Source organism: Neofelis nebulosa, chromosome 6 (genome assembly GCF_028018385.1).
Source record: "Neofelis nebulosa isolate mNeoNeb1 chromosome 6, mNeoNeb1.pri, whole genome shotgun sequence".
NCBI lineage: Eukaryota > Metazoa > Chordata > Mammalia > Carnivora > Felidae > Neofelis > Neofelis nebulosa.
The window spans coordinates 84,728,208-84,748,961 of NC_080787.1; the positions used below are offsets into that span (position 1 = coordinate 84,728,208).

The 20,754-nt window shown below is 36.2% G+C and overlaps 1 protein-coding gene across 10 annotated transcripts in view; it reads right to left on the reverse strand.

Annotated features, from left to right (window-relative positions):
* Positions 1-1,705: 1,705 nt before the first annotated feature.
* MAP3K7 (mitogen-activated protein kinase kinase kinase 7) overlaps positions 1,706-20,754 on the reverse strand; it is an 85,883-nt gene continuing 66,834 nt past the window's right edge. For 2 of the 10 annotated variants that reach the window (XM_058734723.1, XM_058734725.1), the window contains 4 exons: positions 17,833-17,938; positions 12,762-12,823; positions 11,912-12,027; positions 6,480-9,536 (listed from right to left, as the gene is read on the reverse strand). In XM_058734723.1, coding sequence (XP_058590706.1) covers positions 9,356-9,536; positions 11,912-12,027; positions 12,762-12,823; positions 17,833-17,938 — 465 coding nt within the window. In that variant the 3' untranslated portion in view covers positions 6,480-9,355. Of the gene's footprint in view, positions 1,927-6,479; positions 9,537-11,911; positions 12,028-12,761; positions 12,824-17,832; positions 17,939-20,754 lie in introns of those variants that run through there. The other 8 variants (XR_009263127.1, XR_009263128.1, XR_009263125.1 and 5 more) reach the window with 8 other exon arrangements.

Below are 20,754 nucleotides of genomic sequence, written 5' to 3' on the forward strand. Positions count from 1 at the left end.
AGATCTACTACAGTTTACTTAACACTGATTAACAGCTACTTAGGTTGCTTTTTAAAAATTAAGAATATTTTTTTAATGTTTATTTTTGAGAGAGAGACAGAGACAGAGCATGAGCAGGGGAGGGGCAGAAGCAGCAGGAGACACAGAATCCGAAGCAGGCTCCAGGCTCTGAACGGTCAGCACAGAGCCCAATGTGGGGCTCGAACCCACGAACTGTGAGATCAGTGACCTGAGCCAAAGTCAGACGCTTAACTGAGCCACCCAGGGGCCCCTTAGGTTGCTTTTTAAAAACTCGATGCTGTGATAAACATAATTGTGTAACAGTATACCTCTAAAATGATTTCTGATTTCACCTTTACTTTTATGCTTCCTCTATAGAGAATGGAGTAGTGGAAAAGACAAAGTTCATATATTCAAAACTTCTTGAATTCCTGATGTTCAGATATCCCTCCTTATATAGAAAGGGCAGTTTTCTCCCCCAGGCTCAATTTACCTAAAGACATTCTGAGTTGACCTTCTATAGTTTTTGAAGCTCTGTCTGTACATCTTTCCTAATCTTTTCCTTATCTCCATGCAGCTACTTTTTGTGTATCTCAGGGACATGGCACATTTTATCTTTCACAGATTCATTCATGATTGTGAGTCCAATGTGTGGGCGTTTCCCCTCATGCCAAACAATTTGACACCAGCCAGGTATCCTACAATTCAACTCAATTGTGATGTGATCTACTCAAGAGACAGTATAAGACTCCACAGGTTAAGGGTTCGGTCCTAGAAGACTGCCCCCCGCCCCCCTCCATTTCAGACACAAATTGCAAGTCCAGGTTGTCACCTGTGCTTCTGACTGGCTATATAGATCAGAGGTTCCAACATCTGTTCCCTGGATTTGATTAGTACGCCAGGGCAGCTCACAGAACTTGGGAGAAACAGTTTACTTATTAGGTCACCAGTTTGTTATAAAAGACAATCCAAGAACAGCCACATAGAAGAGATGCACAGGGAGAGGTATTTGGAAATGGTATAGAGTTTCCATGCCTTCTGTGTGCATCACTCTCCCCACTCCCACCCCATCTTCACATGTTTACCAACTCAGGAACTCTATGAACCCTGTTCTTTTGGAGTTTTTTATGGGGCGCTCCATTACACAGGCATGACCAATTAAATCATCGGCCTTTGGTGACTGAATTCCATACCTCCAGCCCTTTTTCCCCTCCCTGAAGGTGGGGGTTGGGTGGGGCTAAGTTTTCTCACCTTCTAACTGGGTAGTTGGCTTCTGGGGCAACTAGCTCCCATTCTCATCTAGGGGCTTTCCCAAAAATTGCCTCATTACCATAACAAGACATCTTTATCGTTCTCACCACTTAAGGAATTTCAAAGGTTTTAGGTGCTGTGTACCAGGAACAGGGAAGAAGACCAAATATAGAATTTATTATAAATCACAATGTCACACTCCGCCTCTCAGCTTTCACAACACTAGATGGGTTAGAATCTAGAAAGTTGACAATGGCAATACCCTTTCTATCCACTCTATGGTATACGTAATTCTCAAATCTGTCGGTGTAACAGAATCACTTCAGGAACTGGATAAAAGTTTATATCCCTGAATAATAACCTGTCATTGTGAAGCAGAATTTCGAAGGTTGGCGCCCCTAGAATGTGCATTGATATAATAATAATAATAATAATAATAATAATAAACTTTAAAGCCATTAAAGTTCTGATTTATTTATTTTTTTACTCCTCTTGTTGAGACTATGCTTCATCTTCACCAAATCCATGGGACAACCTTTGGAAGCACTCCCTTTGGGTCCACCCCTACCTGCAGGGATCCAGGTTGGGGCCAGTAGTGGGAAGGGAAGTTCCTGCCCCTGTAGGATTCATGCAAGGGCTCCAATGGTTGTGCCCATGGCAAAGGGCCCTGAGTTCCTGCCAAAGAAACATGGTTTGTGTAAGGCTTTGTCCTCCTGGTTTTAATTTTTACTATGCAGAAAACAATAAAAAGCTAAAGAACTCTTTTTTTTTTTTTTTAAAGAACTCTTAAAAGGAAAAAAATTACCACAATGTCAATACCTGAAGACAACCACCATGTCACTTTAGTATTTTCTCTCACAGTCTTTGTTGGAATTGTTCCATTCAATGGCATTATGATTTCATTTCCATTAAAGACCAGGCTTTTATAAATATGCTTAGGAACCTAGTTTTCCTCCCCTTTATTAGGTCTATAAGAAAATGTATTCCAAGTTCTAAACTATTAAAATGAGATTTTTGTGAGCCTTGAAGCTAAGAAGACCTGGGTTTGAACTGCAGCCCATCATTTACTAGCTGGGCAAGTTTGAAACATCTCTGTTCATCACTTTATTTCTAAAGCAAGAGTAACATTTACAAAATGCCTAAAACATAGTATACACTTAGTAAGTGTTAGTTACTTTCTTTATGATACCTCCAAGTTTAAAATTTTTTTCCTCATAATATGGCTAATTTTGTTTTCTCATAATTTGTTCTACCAAAGTTTCTATTACTTCTTTCATTCAAGATATAAAGTTTCTTTTCTAAGGTGGATTGTCATTACTGAATATCTAAATTACTTCAAGTCTGATTTCCAACCAGTGTTCTAACTAAAGTGCTCTAACTTCACATTTTGAAGTTTTATTTTTCTTTAAACATACTATTTTTTAAATTTTTATTTTTGAGAGAGACAGAGAGCGAGCAGGGGAAGGGGAGGGAGGGAGGGAGGGAGGGAGGGAGAGAGAGAGAGAGAGAGAGAGAGAGAGAGAGAGAGAGAGAGAGAAAGAATCCAAAACAGGGTCCAGGATCCAAGCTGTCAGCACAGAGCCTGACACAGGGGTTGAACACACAAACTGCGAGATCATGACCTGAGCTGAAGTTGGTGCTTAACCGACTAAGCCCCCCAGGCGCCTCTGAAGTTTTATTTTTCTAAGCTGCATCAACTGTAAATATAGGGAAATCTTTAAGTATTATACACCATATTGATTGGATTTTGACATTAATGTCCATTCTTGTGAGGGGCCAGCTTTTCCTATTTCCATTTTTATTGTGGAGAACAGGGGCAGAGAAAATGGGGGAGGCAGTGGTCTATTTTCCTTTCCAAGAGTGTGAAGAAGGCTACTCATTGTCCTCTAAATCTTTTTGATCCTTCGTTTGTAACTGAATTCCCCCCTTCCAGTTAGGCACACAGCTGCCCATTCATACAGACATTTCAGGCCTCAAAGAGGGTAGGGTTAAGGTGTGTGATTAAATTCTGGCAAATGGATGTGACCATAAGTGACCTGAACCTTTGGTGCTCTTGCCCTTTCCTTCTCCTCTTTGGCCAGGATGCAGATGAGCAAAACTATCATAGAAGCCATTATTTTGGGCAGCATCCAAATTTATGTCATTATGAATCATAGGCTACATGCAGCAGCACCAAGACTGGGGAATTTTCTGATATTGCTGAAAAAAAAAAAAATGAAAAGGGAAGAAATATTCAGCTTAGGTCTAGGAACTTGGTACCACTTCCTCAAGTCCTATACATAAAATGTGGAATCATGAATGGGAGGACAGAATTAATGTGGTCAGACATGAGTTTTAGTATGAATTTTGAAGTTAAGACTATTGTCCAACAATGTACTAGTATATATTAGCCCTACTGTACAGAAATAGATTGTTTGTGAGCATATAAATTATAAATTGCATATGTGGCTTACAGAATAAAGACATGTTTCCAATCCTTAAATGATATCTGTTAAAAGGTTCTCATGGTATATGCAAAAGAAACAAATGGTACTGATTTTTGCAAGAAATATGCTCATGACATATAGATATTTAGGTAAGTATCTTTGCAGGAAATGGATTAAAAGTCAAAAAGGTGTATGAGGGAATATCAGCATTTTTTCTTCAACCACAAAAAAGTTACACTTGTTTTTAGGTTTCTTCATTCTCTAATTTGAATTTGGTAAAGTTATCAATGATTAATGTAGTCGTTCCTTTAATAACTAAAGAAGAGATTCCACAAAGAGAAACAGACAATAAGTCTGAGAAGCAACTGCATTTTGCAGATGACTTTTGCTTTTCAGAAGATTTCTGGTGTACTCAAAGCAATGATCGTGATGTTATGTGGCATCTATAAGATATCACTGACCATTAAATTACAGGATAAAAAATGCATTTCATTACTTGGAAATGATTTCACTGAAAAAACTGACATCAAGGGCAGGTCATTTCAACAAACTCAGTTTTGGTGGGACCTCATGGCAGGGATGAGAAGCTCTGAGAGCAGTTACTCATTACTGATGGAAAAGGAACACAGGTCCCGGCAGTAAGCAGTACATGATCTACCAATGTCATCTTAGTTATTCCCACGGGCACCGCAATAGTACACAGGACCACAGAGAGCATCAGTATGAGAGATCCCTATCAAATACTTTTTACCAAAGACTGTTTTGTTCAGTTAGAATACTGTCTCCCAGGTTTTTGAACGAGCAAAAAAGCAGCTGCAATCTAAATAAAAATGAAAAGCAGGATTTTTTTAAAAGTGACACTGGCCAATGACTATTTCCTGAAAACTACCATGAACCTACTAATGTGCTACTGTCCATGTCCATGTTGCATTTCTAACACCCAAATACAGAGATAAACGGGCTTACTTTACCAAACAATGCAAGGGATTTTGTAAGCAAAGTGTTAAGGTTCCCTAAAAACAAAAATAAAGCAATCTTAAATGTTTCAGAACCTGACAACAATGCACAATCAAGCTGGCCACAATGGACACATCTATAGCCTCTTAAAACCTATGTTTTCTCTTGAAGACTGATACTGAAAGGTTTTCAAGTATCACTAAAAGTGGTTTAATTAAAATTTCCTGTCAAAGGAATTAAAACAACTGTTCAAGAGGAGGAAAAAAAGCTTAAAAAGAATACGTATTGAATGATTTCATTAATGTAACTAGAAAATGCAAACGAATTTATACTGTTAGAAAGCACATCAGGGTCTGGGGCTTAGGGCCTAGAGTGGAGGGAGGCAAGGACTACAAAGGGACATGGGAGACCCTGGGGAGGCGGGACGGAAATGTTCAGTATCTTGCTTGTTGGATGGACTCCCAAGTGTATACACATGTCAAAACTCAGTAAACTGCACTCATTTAAGTGGATGCAGTTTAGTGTGTAAATATTACATCCCAATTAAAAGACAAAGAACAAAGAGGTAAAAACAAAAATACAAAACAAACTAAAAATGGAAAAGCCTGAATTAAGCCTTTCCTAAGAGCAGACAACAAATCTTTCTAGGCCAAGCCTCACAATATCATTATTCGTATTTCCATTTTTAGCAGGTGTTCAGCTGAGGGGAGTGAAAGAGTGACGACACCCCACCACATTGAAGAAATAATGTGGAAACTGAAGCACTCAGCAAGTTTTAAATTATGGCAAAGTGGTATAGAGCACAGACTTGGGTTTAAAAGTGTTGGCTAGAGGACCTGGGTGGCTCGGTCTGTTAAGCATCTGACTGTTGGTTTCGGCTCAGGTTATGATCTCATGGTTTGTGGGATGGAGCCCTGTGTTGGGCTCTGCACTGACAGATAGAGCCTGCTTGGGATTCTCCTTCCCTCTCTTTCTCTGCCTCTCCCCTGCTTGTGTTCTGTCTCTCAAAATAAATCAAAAAACTTAAAAAAAAATAAAGTGTTGGTTTTGTTGTGATCTATAGAGTGGTCACAAAGCCTCTGTGCCTGCAAGTTACCTCAAATCCCCCCCTTCCCCCACTGACCATCTGCTACTCAGTTTACACATTTTCCCATGCTCTTCTTCACATCATGGGCTTATAGTGGCTACAGAGTCCCCTTGCATGAGATTCTGCCTAAAACAGCTGACGGGGGAAAAGTAGACTCAGGCCCAAGTCTTAACATTTAGGAGCCCATTTTTCCATCTGTGAAATGGGAGTACAATCTAACTACCATGTGACTAAAGAGAACATGTAACTTGGCATTAGCCATATGGGCTTCACTTATAATACATGCTCAATAAATATCTGTTAAAGAAATAAGTGAATCAATGAGCTGATTTACTAAAATGAAGATTGAGTTTATAAGAATGTGTATATGTGCACACGGGTGCTGGTTGGGGGGTTAGTAGGTAGATAATGGAATGAAATGCTTAATGTAACTTAGATATACTACAGGACACCAGTTTCCTAATGAGAAGAATCACTCAGTGATGTATATACCGTGTTGTACCTCATATAAATCATGATTTAATGAAATTGTGAAGAGCACCCATTTAACAAAAACTTTGAATGGTTAGATAGATTATGTTAAATGGCCAATCGTCTAGCTTCTCAAAAATCATGATTATGTTACAACAGTGTTGAGTACTGTAAGAATACTCACTACTCAGTTTTTATTTGACTTTGTGTGAGGTAAACATATTGCAGAGCAGAACACCTCACAGCTTATTTGCTGATATAAATCATTAACCGTTTTTGTAAACAAGTTTAGAATAACAATCTGAATTTTATTACAAACAAAAATAATCTAAAAAGCTTCCTTCAATTATACAGTATGCACAAGGATTTCTGCATTACATGGTTTTACATAAAATGTTTTGAATGATACAAGTGGGACTTCCTACCATTTGAAGAGGAGTTGACTGCTGAAAACCATACACTTAACAGAAAGAAAAAAGTTTCACAGGCAAAACCTATGATCTCTGGCTACAGGCAGGAGCGGAAACTAGGAACATAAAAGAAGCTTGGAGAAAAAAAAAGACAATAAATACTCCAAAATGCTTTAGCAAAAAGAGTCAAACATTTGTAAACAACTTTTAAACAAATCTCTTTACTATGTGGTGTTGCTATAAAGTCAAGTCTTAACTGATTTTCATTTGACTCAGAAAAGTTACTCTTACTGCTGAGTATTTCTCTCTAGACTTTGTTTTCTTTCCCTGGAGAATAAAATATAATTAGATATTGTTCGAGATTCTGAATTTCTTAGAGGGGGGCCTTTGAGCCACTTGCTTGTCTTTTTGCTATTTCCACCCAAAAATGAGGGTTAGAGTGAAAGGTAAAACCAGAATCAATAAAAATTTTGGCTCCTTATTAGTCTCTGTTTGGAGGTTTAATGGGTGAGGATGCTGATAAAACTAGCTGTGGATTTTAATGATCCCTGCTGCACTTTTATCCCATCAGGGATAATCAGGACTTAAAAAGTATGAGCTTTGCAACACAACTACTTACAAACCATGTAGGCTGAGCTGCACTCAGTGTCTAGGACAATTACTGTTTGAGAACCCCCAGGAACTTACTGTAAACAAACAAGCAAGTGTTCAAGAGCCTGTTTTTGTACTTGGTACCATGACGTAACACTACGATTTTCTTTCGTTTTCCTACTTGAGACTTTTATGAAGTGATTACATGTAACAATAATAAATTTTCCCTTTAAGTATATATGATATATAGTAAAAACACATGAATGACTAAAATAAAATCTGAAGTCAAGCATTAGCATCCACACTTGAATGTCTTGTGCTCTGAGATAATCAGAAAAGTCTCTAAACACTGACTAGGTCCCTCTTGGTGAAGTGACACATGTATGTAACAAGCAGCAATGCTAGGAGTTATACTTTTCCTTAGTCTACAGGTATTTTCTGTGCCAATTTTATTTTACTATTAATGTGTTGAGACCAGTATCACTTTCAGCTAGGTAATCAAATTATTTGGGAATGATAACCTTTGTTTCATTTACATCAAGCAATGGTAGACATTTATTTACTGGAAACTTTCTAATAATAGATTTTGAGGAAGCTAAAAATGACACAGTTTAGTACAAACTGTCCTTTACCTTTATTGCTTGTATACACAGGAATACATTATAAAACTCAGTGGAAGGAGGAAAAAAATAACAGAAGAAAAAGTTACCTGCTTTAGCATTTTTTAAGAATAGTTTTGATCACTTCTTAGATCAACTTGCTTATCTGAAACAGAGCAGAACTACAATACAATCATGATATAATTCTAATAATCACAGAAATTATGCTTTCATTTTTAATTTTCTCTTCATAAAACATTAATGCTATAAAAATGAGGTTGATGACATCCTTATTTAAAAGACACCTTGTACTGGTATCAAAATGTGATTTAATACCAACTGAAAAAATAGAGCTTATATAGTCTATTATTTCAATGAAGTTTTTTTATTACTTTTATTTTCAAAGTTTATGGTAGCAAAGTTATTGTTAACAATATAAATTTTCTCTTTATAAGTGTTGAAATTCCCTTAAAAGTGTTGAAAGGCAGCAGGCATTCTAGGATGGGCTTGTAAGGAAAATTAATTATTCCAATGTTGATAAAGAGTATACTTGATGAATTTATATTTACTTCTTTAACTTCCTTACTAACTTCTCCTGATTTGCCAGTTTTTTAATTTTTTTTTATTTTTTACTCTTTTGGTATCATAAAAGAAATCTAAGCCCAAGCCTTTTAGTTGGAGCAATTATTTCCATTTTCCATCATTTCTCTTCAGTTTTTCAAATATACACTACAACAATCCAATAATCATTGCAGGAAGGAATGATCATTTAAGCTGGATCGTGTTCATTTACCTTTTAATTTCATTTAGGAGATATTAATATTAGAGTCATAAAGTCTTTATAGTCTCAACACACATACACACAATCACAGAATTAAAAATCTTTATATCTTAAAAAAAGGGTTCCATTTTGTTCAATGTATCATAATTTCAGTCCAATGAAATATGCTTTTATTAAATACAGCAGCCGCCACTTACCTTTAAATATTTTATGGATGGAACTAAGTTCAGTACTGATTGAAGGATGCTGGCATCAGAGCCCTCACTTTGGAACTATCTCTAAAGGTTCTGCATTTCTATAATGTACCACTGATTATTTTAGATTTTATAATACCCTGTCTTTAACTTGGTATATACCATCTTTTGGAAAAAAAAATTATTTGTTTTTTGAGATGAGATACAAGAACAAAATCATTCTTGAGGTTCCACCTCGAAAAAAGGCGATGTTTGCACATAGCAGCTAGTTTGATACCCCGTTTTGTTAGGCTAGCCTTCACACAATGAGCATGCATATATAGCCATGGTTCACTGCATCTGTTTTGAAGTTGAGAACTGCTGCTTATTCAAGTCACAGATGCCCCCATGTTATGCAAGGAGACAGTTGAACTGCATGTCCACCATGAGAAAAAGAAAATAAACGATGAAACAAAATGCAGCAAATATAGGCAGTTGGCATTCAGAACACGCCCAAAAGCTAACACTCACGAATTGTCATTAGAAGGGCTTTTCTTTCCTTAAAAAAAAAAGTCTTTCTTTGCATATTTTAAAGAAGGTCCCAGAGAATCATGAAGTGCCTTGTCGTTTTTGCTGCTGGCTTCTGATGACCTCTAGTTGTTTTTTACATTGCTGGTAGTAAGTAGAAAGGCTTTTGTTTTCATCTAAAAGCTTTTTATGTTCCTGTACCAGACGAGATGTATTTTGCTGGTCCTTTTCATCCTGGTCCAGTTCTGCAACTAGTTCTTGCCTAAAAACAAATACCACATAATAAAATATAGTAAAAGATACACGATAGAAAAAATTTATACACTAATAACCAATGAGCTCAACTAATTAGAACTTTTATTCTGGCTCTGTCATTATGCATCTCAGGGACACCATGCAAATGTAACTGCGGGCTAGAATGGAGACTAGCATCCACTCTTCTGGCTTACCCATACAAACACCATAATCCTTTTATTTTAATAAGTAACTCTACTTAGACAATTAGTGAATACAGATAAAATGGTATAATTAAAGTTTCAGAAAATTTTATCTGGTATCCTTTTTGTGTAGGAAGAAAAAGGCTGGGGAAGGGCTCTGACCACAGGAAAATAACATGATGTTTTTACCATTCACATTCCACTTTTACACTCATGAACTTTTATTCATGTTTTGAAGTCACAGTTTTATTTAACCACAGTGCCAAGTGGGGGCTAATACAACATTTGCAAGCTAATTAAAATAGATGCTATCAACTTAAATCTGTTTCTTATTTTAAAACAGTGAGAACAATACAAAGTACCACTTTCAAATGAGTTATTCACTTTTAAGAACATTTTCAGGAAAGACCCTTAGAGACTTTCATAGCCTGATAAACTTTTTGAAGCCCTCTTTTATTTGGGAGATGTTCAATATTAGCTCCTATAGTGAAGTTACTGGATATAACTGAATAACTAACGAAAAGCCTCCAAATGGTTTTCTTGTAATACTTCTCATTTTTAAAGTATTCAAGGGGTGCCTGGGTGGCTCAACTGGTTAAGTGTCCGACTTCAGCTCAGGTCATGATCTCATGGTCCGTGGGTTTGAGACCCATGTCAAACTCTTGTCCAGCTCAGAGCCTGGAGCCTGCTTTGGATTCTGTCTCTCCCTCTCTCTCTCTCTGCCCCTCCCCTGCTTCTGCTCTCTCTCTCAAAACTGAATACACGTTAAAAAAAAATAAAGTATTTAAAATTGATTAAAACCATCATAGTTTTCACATTCCTTCAATCCACCATTTATTTTTTCCAGCACAGAACTCCTCTTTCAAATGAATAAAATATGAAAAAAAGTATAGGTTAAACATGTGAAATAAGAAAGTTTTTTTTTTTTTTTTTTAAATAAAGTACTAACAGTTCTATAGTTAGCTCCATAATTTGCAGACTCTAATATTTATTTCCTATATAGCTTTTAAGGTACTGAATTGAAATCATTTACATTGTTGTAACAATAAATTGTGATGGAGCTACTTTTTGTTTGTTTGTTTTTTTGGAAGTACAAAAAGAAATTATTCCAGGAAGCAAGAAATTTTCACTTATTTAGATTAAACTTAAAAGAGGGAATCCTATTACCATATATACATATAGTTGCCATGAGTTTTTCCTATAGCACTTCATTTTAGTTACCACAATAACTCAGCTTCAGAGGTACAAAATTTCATGAGGTACAAAATTTCATGAGGTTCATGTTTAAGAAAACTGAAGTTTTGGGTTTCTTTAAGAATTTCAAATAAAGGAGTATGGGAATTGTAGTTCTTAAAAAAGCGAGGAAGGCAGCCTCCATAACTCTTAGAAAGACACATGTGAGTATAAAACTCCCAAGAAAAACACTCACAGGTATAAAATAAAGTAATTCTATTCTCCTAAACAGATACCTGGAGAGAACAGATCTACAAAATGTTTCTAAGATAAAGCACAAGTGAACATTAGTAAATCAAATTATTTCACTTATGTCCAAGGAAACAATAAATCTTTACAATTATAAATCTAAACAGCTTTTAATTTTAAAATTCTTAGAACATAAAACATGTTTATGTAGCACCAGTTTATTTTCCTTAGTTTTAATGTATGTAGTCAAAAAGGTTTAGTTTTGCAATAAAAATAGCCAAAAGGTGCTACAAACCGAAAGGCAGAACATATGTAGAACCTTCAAGTTACAAATATAGTTGAACAACATGGGTCTGAACTATATGTATCCACTTATACGTGGATTTTTGTATAGTACTGCAAATGTATTTCCCCTTCCTTTTGATTTCCTTAAAATTTTCTTTTCTCTAGCTTACTTTATTGTAAGAATACAGTACATAATACTCATAGCATATAAAATATATGTTAATTGACTGCTTATGTTATTGGTAAGGATTCTGGTCAACAATAGGCCATTAGCAGTTATGTTTTTGCGGAGTCGGAAGTTACATGCAGATTTTTGAATGAGTGGGAGTTCACAACCCCAACCCCCAAGCTATTCAAGGAAGTCAAGTGCATGCTTAATGATTAATTCTAAAAATTAATACAGTTTTCATGTCTTTAAACAATATTTCACCTTAACATATTTTAGACCCAAAATACTAATGTGTTTTATTTTTATTCATAACAGTCAACTTACTTTCTCTGTAATAACAATGCAATTTCTGTTTGAACTTTCATATATTCTTGTGCCATTTTACAATGCTGCTCAAACACTGCCATAGATTCTTTGGAGTTTGGGCATGGTGCTAGAGGCTGAAAATAAATAAAGAAAGTTAAAACATAATTAAATCAAATCTCAATATCAAGCTGAGAGTTAATATGGTGACTGTGATATATTTTTATAGCACTAAAGCAATGATCTTTTAAAAATAAGTGTTAACCCATGGCCTAGAAAATTTCAGTGTCCTTTTGTCAGAGTTAACTCACAGCTTAAATTCACACCTGTGGTTTTAACACTTTCATTGTTATAGCGGATCATGACTAAAGTGATCACTGGCCTCTGGTTTTACATTTCAGGTTGCCAAACCGTATTATACCAAGAGGGTTTATGGCTCTCATACTCATGAGGAGACACTGAAGTGTATTACTTATATTTTCAGTCACAATGAACGTGACAGTGTATTACAAAATCTATTAAGTAGAAATGAGCTTAAGTAAATTTTATATTGTAGTGCACTGAAAGAGCAAAAATGCTATTCTTGGCATCCTTAAAGATATGGGAGTATTTTAAGACAATTGTTAAGAACATGATTTTGCCAATTTTAAACTTGATTAACTTAACTGAATGAATTATTTTAACTTGAATTTAGAAAGTTTGGGGAAGCCAACTAAAAGCATAAATAAATGAATATACGATGACAAGATATGAACACTTTCTAGGTAGATTCTAGAAAGATTCTCTAGCTTAGATAGCTTTCTAGATAGATTCTCTAAACTTTTTCTATAAGGAAAAAGTAAAAACGGTCACTGAGAAACTACTCCTTTACCTGTAGTTGGTGATCCAGTGTAAGATAAGCCATTGGGATGGAGTTATCCGATCCATTGGTATCTGGAATTCAAGTATGTGTTTATTTATTTTCTATCATAAATAATTATAAACAAAAAGCAAGAAAGCTTCATGAGATATTGGCATTTTGTTCCTAAAGTAAACAACACATAAAATAAAAGTTATTCTACTGGTAATGAAGAGTCTATTTCTGAATTTAAAGGTAAACACAGAACATCCAATTACCAGATAATCAGAATGCAATCATACTCTCATACAATTTAAGTTGGCTATAAATTACATAATATTAAAGCTTACAAATGCTTGTTCAATTAAAAACAAAAACAGTGGTATGGGACCTTTTTTAAATTTGGTCTTCACTGACCCCACCTAATCAAAGCTCGTATCTCTTTCTTTCCTTGACCATGCTAAGTTTGCTGTAAGGCTGTGTCAACCCCTTGAACATTCGTGTTCTTTAACGAAGAAAGAGGGGAAAATAAGAGATACATTCTCTTCCAATGGATTACCTTCAATTTATATATATTCTAGTGTGAACCCTCAACCCACCTCCCCTAATGAGAATCACTGCAGAAAATGAAAGATGTTTTTGATGGGAGTATGTTAAACACAGGTATAATGAACAGTTAGGTATATGGAAACTGTAGTTCAGTGTCCTGTGTGAAACAGTTAAATGGATTAAATCAAACAACTAGTCGATTTTACCAAATTGTTTGGACGGCTTTTGTTTGTATTTCATAAGAGGTAAACTGTCATAACTTGCATGAGTCACATGGGATTAACATTTATGCCTCCAGAAGCAGGCAGGATAACTGTGAAGTAATATGGACTTTTTATTTCAGAAGTAGCTGCCTTCCCACAGTTAGGAAAGAGTAAATGAGCTACACAAGTGAACTGTTCAGCCCTTTTCCTGACAAGTGACTCCTTGAAAGAGTGGTATAGATAAAGACAAGGTCAGGCTGACAGTAAGGCACTGTATGCAATGCAATAAAAAACTAGGACAGTTTGATGGTTCACTAACCTCAATAATTTATTGTTGACTGATGAATATTCTAGTTTCCTTTTTTAAAGCCATTGAGAATGTGCTTGCAAGTAACTCTAAAAGCCAAGCTAAATCAGATGAAATAAGATAATGCATGTAAGAAATACCATGCAATGCTGGCATATGGTATGCAGTCAACACATGGTGGTGATGGTTACTATTACTGTAGTCGTTGTTGTTACTGATATAAAATGGGAGCATTAGAAAGGACAGGCAATTTAAATTCTAAAGTTTGTTTTTCCGATTGAAAAAGTAATGCTTATTAAATACCGTAGTGCAATAAAGAAAAATAACAGCATATTGCCTAGTAGAGTCCTACCTACCTTAAAATCATATACACTATCATAAATGTTTCCTGAAATGGTTAAACAAGAAATACACTTAATTTGTTATTTCCCTCACCAATTCTTTCCCCACCCACAACAAGACTTTAAAACTATGCTCCCATGGAACACTATTTTCCACAAAATTACAACTGATTGGGGCACCTGGGTGGCTCAGTTGGTTAAGTGTCAGACTCTTGGTTTTGGCTCAAGTCATGATTTTGCAGTTCGTGAGTTCGAGCCCAACACTGGGCTCCATGCTGATAGTGCAGAGTCTGCTTTGGATTCTCTCTTTCACTCTCTTTGACCCTCCCCTGCTCACACACTCTTTCTCTCTCTCTCTCTCTCTTTCTTTCTAAATTCATTCATTCATTCCTTCATTCATTCCCCCTGGGGCACCTGGGCGGCTTAAGCACCTAACTTCAGCTCAGGTCTTGATCTCACGGATCGTGGGTTTGAGCCCCGCGTTGGGCTCTGTGCTGACAGCTCAGAGCCTGGAGCCTGCTCCGGACTCTGTGTCTCCCTCTTTCTCTGCACCTCCACTACTAGCACTCTGTCTCTCTCTGTCTCTCAAAAATGAATAAACATTAAAAAAAATTTTTTTTTTAAGTTATTTCCCCCCGACTTTATAGGAAAAATTAAGTGTCTTGAACTCTTTTAAAAACACTTCTAGGGGCGCCTGGGTGGCTCAGTCGGTTGAGCGGCCGACTTCGGCTCAGGTCACGATCTCGCGGTCTGTGAGTTCGAGCCCCGCGTCGGGCTCTGTGCTGACAGCTCAGAGCCTGGAGCCTGTTTCCGATTCTGTGTCTCCCTCTCTCTGCCCCTCCCCTGCTCATGCTCTGTCTCTCTCTGTCTCAAAAATAAATAAACGTTAAAAAAAAAAAAATTAAAAAAAAAACCAAAAACACTTCTATTCCTATTACTCTTTCTTAAATCTTTGATATTTGAGGGCGCCTGGGTGGCTCAGTCGGTTGAGCATCCGACTTTGGCTCAGGTCATGATCTCGCGGTCTGTGGGTTCAAGCCCCCCGTCAGGCTCTGTGCTGACAGCTCAGAGCCTGGAGCCTGCTTCGGATTCTGTGTCTCCCTCTCTCTCGGCCCCTCCCCTGCTCATGCTCTGTCTCTGTCTCTGTCTCTCTGTCAAAAATAAACATTAAAAAATTTTTTTAAATCTTTCATACTTGATGTATCTTATTAAATACCCTGTATCTGATATGTATTTTAGAATTAAGTATACCAGTGTTTCACAGTATTCAGGGAATGGAAAAAAAAAGCCAAGGATTGTTATTAACTATTAAAGTACTCAGCTTACACTGCAAATATAGTAGTTTATTAAATTTATTAAATAAAGCATGCTAAGTTTATTTTTATTTTTAATGGGCCAGTATTCTGACTCTAGTAATATTACAAGAAGTGGGCTCCATGTCTTATGCTTCTGTCTTTGCAAACATTGAGTGTTTTCCCCCTCTGTGGCTCCCTCTACTGTGTCTAGCCATCTCTCTCACTAACTGCTCTTGGGTATGTGTCTTTCTTTATCCCCACTATTATAAATAGAAACCCAAAGGCCCTCATTATGTGCTGTGATTATTAAACTGATGTATGCTTTTTACTTTTCTCTGAAAATGCATAGAAATCCCTTCTCTTTTAAAGTAAAAACATCTGATTAATTTTTTTTAACTATGTATGTATGCATTTGTAATTTTTTCCTAAATCAGGGGCCTTCAAAGGATTTGCCAGTATCTCTTCCCTGTAATTTACTGTATTAGCTTGATCATCGATACTTTTCTTAGAAACAGTGCAAAGCTGAACTTCATTAAATATAAGGCTTAAACCACTCTCAACTTTTAAAATTATAGTAAAAATTATTTAAAAATGCCAAAGACAAATTTCAGTTGAATTCTGGACCCAGGTACAATTTCTAACTATTGGCATTTTGTGGTATCTCAGGTCCCAAAAAGAAAAAAATGAGACTGGGGTTGGAAGGTTGGAAGAACATGGGAAGCAGAAAAAACACAGCAGTTAAGTGAGAGGGATGTAAGAGGATTTTAATTTTACTTTAATGAGTTCACATCTGCCACATGGTGACTGGTATGTCTAGATCAGTCTAGGCTGAAGTCAGGAGGCCGAGTTGAGTACCTCCCTCACCAGAGGGCTGAAGACCCAAAAAGAGCTAACAGTACCTGAATGTTAATGATCAAGTCTGTCAAGAGCATTTCCCTATGTACCTCTGAGGAGAAGCACACAATGATGAATTCTGCACATGTGCTGCTGAGTACTGGTTAATGTTCTGGACAGTCCTAGGTTGGGCAATGCTAGGGGTGAGACTTAGAGGAGTTTTTGCCACCACTAAATTTAAACTTGCTAAAACTAGAGAGTACACCCTTGGCTAAACATAGTTGTATCTTACACGAAACAGAGAAAAGCTACTCAGTTAATTTTTTATATTAAATTATGAACTTGACTAAGCCATGCCAAATATCTATAAATACTTGTAAGTAGTGTTTTTGTTTATAAAGACAGAAAGCTGACTTTTTAATTTGGATTTAATTGCCACTATTAATAACATAGTTGATCTTATACAAGATCCCAAATGATCTGATTTTCTAAGGTCTAAGAGATCATCTTTCCCTCTCTGACATAATAACATATAATTAATAAATTTTTATAGAACCATACTGCTGAGTAGTTATTAAGGAATTCTCTTAATGCTAAGGAAAAGTTAATTCCACTATGGCACATAATTTCCTGCTTGCCCATAATAAACCTATTCCATCATTAGATTTTAATACTAATATTTTAACCAGTTAGTCATTCATGTTAAGGATTTTAGTGACTCTTCACAGGCTTTTTAAGGTCTAGTTAAAAATTTAGACATTTATTTATTTAAATTTAGAAATTTAAATTTCTAACTAGAAATTTATGTATCTGAAATGAAGTCTCCCTACCAGTCTCCCTACAAGTTAAAAACGATTCAAAAGGTCAATGGTCAGAAATTTTTTTTTCACTGAAGTGAGGTACTGGCATCTTGTGTCTTTAAAACAAAAGACCGAGATGAAGAGGATTATTATTCTGATTTTAGTTCTTTAAAAAATAATGACTTTACTATTATCATCTAGTAGGATGGATCAAAAATAGGAAAATCAGAGATGTAAGTTCAAGAATACAATATCTTCCTGTCTGTAAAAACCCCAAATCAAACCATGTTCAAAATACATGTTTAGTATCTGGGGGAAATGAAGTATCTGGGGAAATGAAGAGGGCAAGACAATCTCAGTACTCATAAAGTCATCTTTAAGTTTATTGCTAAATATTTGATTTTATTAGTATAAAAATCTAACCTATTGTAAAATGTCTGCCTTTATTTAAAATAATTTTTTTTAATGTTTATTTATTTTGAAGAGAGAGGGAGAGAGACAGAGCATGAGAAGAGCAGGGGCAGAGAGAGAGGCAGACACAGAATCCAAAGCAGACTCCAGGCTCTCAGCTGTCAGCACAGAGTCTGACGTGGGGCTTGAACCCACAAACCATGAGATCATGACCTGAGCCGAAGTCGGATGCTCAACCGACTGAGCCACCCAGGCACCCCCAAAAATGCCTGCCTTTATAAAGATCAGAGTCATAACACAAAGAAATGAAAACAAATATGATAAATTCAGCTTCGTAATTATAATGAGGAAATACACTGGTCACCTGTGGAATCATCAGGAGTCCATGGATGACTTCGACTTGGCTTTTCTGAGGTTGGTCCTGAGGTAGTGATCATTCTGACACTAGGACTGGATGACCTACTGCTTACCTGTAGGAAGAAGTAATAGAAGGAACAAAATGTGATGTTTATGTGGGAATAAAAAAAGGCAAGAGAAAATTTTTATTATAAAGCAAAAGACAGGCTTCCATTTCTATCAGCAGAGGTCCTAAAACACTCTTGCAAAAAATATATCCTCTAAAAAGGTACCTCTTAAAACTTGGTGAGCTTTCAGAGCACCCAGGTGGCTCTGTGGGTTAAGTGTCTGACTCCTGGTTTTGGCTTAGGTCATGATCTCACAGTTCATGAGTTTGAGCTCTGGTTCAGGCTCTGTGCTGCCAGCACAGAGCCTGCTTGGGATATTCTCTCTCTCTCTCTCTCTCTCTTTCTGCCCCACCCCTGCTTGCATGCTCTCTCTCTCAATAAATGAACTTAAACAAACAAACAAAGAAATAAAACTGCTGAGCTTTCAAGAAAGTAAGAGAAATGCTCTGAGACCAGAAATAAAGCAGGAGCAGGAGTCTAGTAAGTGCTTAAGCTATTAGACAGGAATTTCAGTTGAACACCAATGACCTAGAGCTTTTGTTTTGCTTACTTTCTGTACTCAGAGGAATAAGCATAAAGTCTTGGGCCTTTGTAGGATGGGAGTGAGACCAGAGAACTGCCTTGCTTAAAGCTAAAACCCAAGAAAGTCTTCACTCTTGGGGAAAAAGTAAACTAGGAAAAACATCTACCCTATAAAAGCAGATAGCAAATAAATTTGTCTGTACTGGTAGTGGCTCTGGGTGAAGGGGAGAAAATGTATACAGTGAATTCATAAAACATTTCCATAATTGATAGAAGATACAACAAATCCCAATGACAACCAATCCCAAGCAGAAAAAATAACAGAAAAGCTACAATAACTGAGTTAAACATGGGTCATATCATCATCAAATTCTAGAAAACAAAGACAAATACTAGATAGAAGGAGGCAGCCAGAGAAAGATTATCCACAAAAGAATACTAGTCAGATTCTCAACAGCAAAAAGGAAGCCAGAAGCCAGAAGAAAGTGGAATATCTTTAAGCTGCAAAAAGAGATTAACTGCCAACTTAGAATAGGTTAGCCAACAGAAATGTAAAGAATGAGGTCAAAATAACGTTCTTAGACAAGCAAAAAGGGAGTCTACCATCCATATACTCTTATTATAACAATATCTAAAACATGAACTTTAGGGGTAAGAAAAGTTTTTCTCTGATGGAAGGGCGTAGTTACAATCAGGAATGTTGGTAAACACAAGGATGAATCTATACACAGAAAATATTAAACAATGGAAACATGACTAATTTACAAAATTACCAAGCAAAAAATAAATAAGATGGAACTAAAAACTGAACAAAAGCATAAGCAAAATAAGGAATGCTTTAAAAATGCTTATATTGTTGAGAATAAGAATAAAGATGTTAACTTTAGGTTCAGTATGAGTGTTAAAGTTTCTCAGGTAGTTACAAAACATAATACATATGACTCCAAATAAGAAAGACAAATAATGGAATGAGAAATGTATTTGTTCAATTCAAAGGAAGGAAGGCAAAAAAGGAGAAAAAAAAAGAGAAAAAAGCATAAAATAAGGAGGAGCAAACTTATCGATAATATAAATGGATTAAACTCTTCAGTTAAGATATTTTAAAAAATCAGAGTGTCAGGCTAGATTAAATGTTGTTATAAGAATTAGATCTAACAGAGATAGAGAAAACAGGAAGTTAAAGGATAAAAAAGGATAATCAGGCAAACCTACCCAAAATAAAGTTATTCAGCTATATTATATGAGAGAGGATACGTTTTAGGGCAAAAAAAAAAAATGATTAGAGAAGGAGATAAAATGATAAATGAGTCAATTCACTATGTAACAACAATTCAAAACTTATGTGCTCTACCTATTATACTACATGCTGTATCTATACATCGCTTCCAAATAGATAAAGCAATAAAACTGCAAGGAGAAAGGGACATATTCACCATTATCGTGAGATATTTTAATATTCCTCTGTAAATATTTTATAAAAGCAGACCAGGGGTGCCTGCGTGGCTCAGTCGGTTGGGCGGCCGACTTCGGCTCAGGTCATGATCTCGCGGTCCGTGAGTTTGAGCCCTGCGTCGGGCTCTGTGCTGACAGCTCAGAGCCTGGAGCCTGTTTCAGATTCTGTGTCTCCCTCTCTCTGACCCTCCCCCATTCATGCTCTCTCTCTATCTCAAAAAATATAAATAAATGTTAAAAAAAATTTTTAATAAAAAAAAAAAGCAGACCAAAAAATATATATATATAACACTAGTGAAACCTGAACTCCAAAAAAAGCAAGCTTGATCTAAACAAAAAGATATGACTAAAAATTGGAGAATATGCATTCTTTTTAAGCACCATGGAACATTTATGAAAACTGATCATGTACTAGACTATAAAGCAAATCTCAAAAAAGTTAAAAAAAATTATTATATAAACCATGTATTTTTGTACTGATTCAAAATTAACCTTAAAAATCTCATGTTTAGACATTAAAAAATTTTTTTTTAATGTTTTTATTTATTTTTGAAACAGAGAGAGACAGAGCATGAGCAGGGGAGGGGCAGAGGGAGAGGGAGACACAGAATCTGACGCAGGCTCCAGGCTCCGAGCTCTCAGCACAGAGTCCGATACAGGGCTCCAACTCACAGACTGTGAGATCATGACCTGAGCCGAAGTTGGACGCTCAACCGACTGAACCACCCAGGCGCCCCTGTTTAGACATTTAAAAATACTTCTAAATAACTCACTGGTCAAAGAAAACAAAGTGGAAATGAGAAAGTGATTTTTACCATGGAACACAGTAAAACCTGTGGGATGCAATT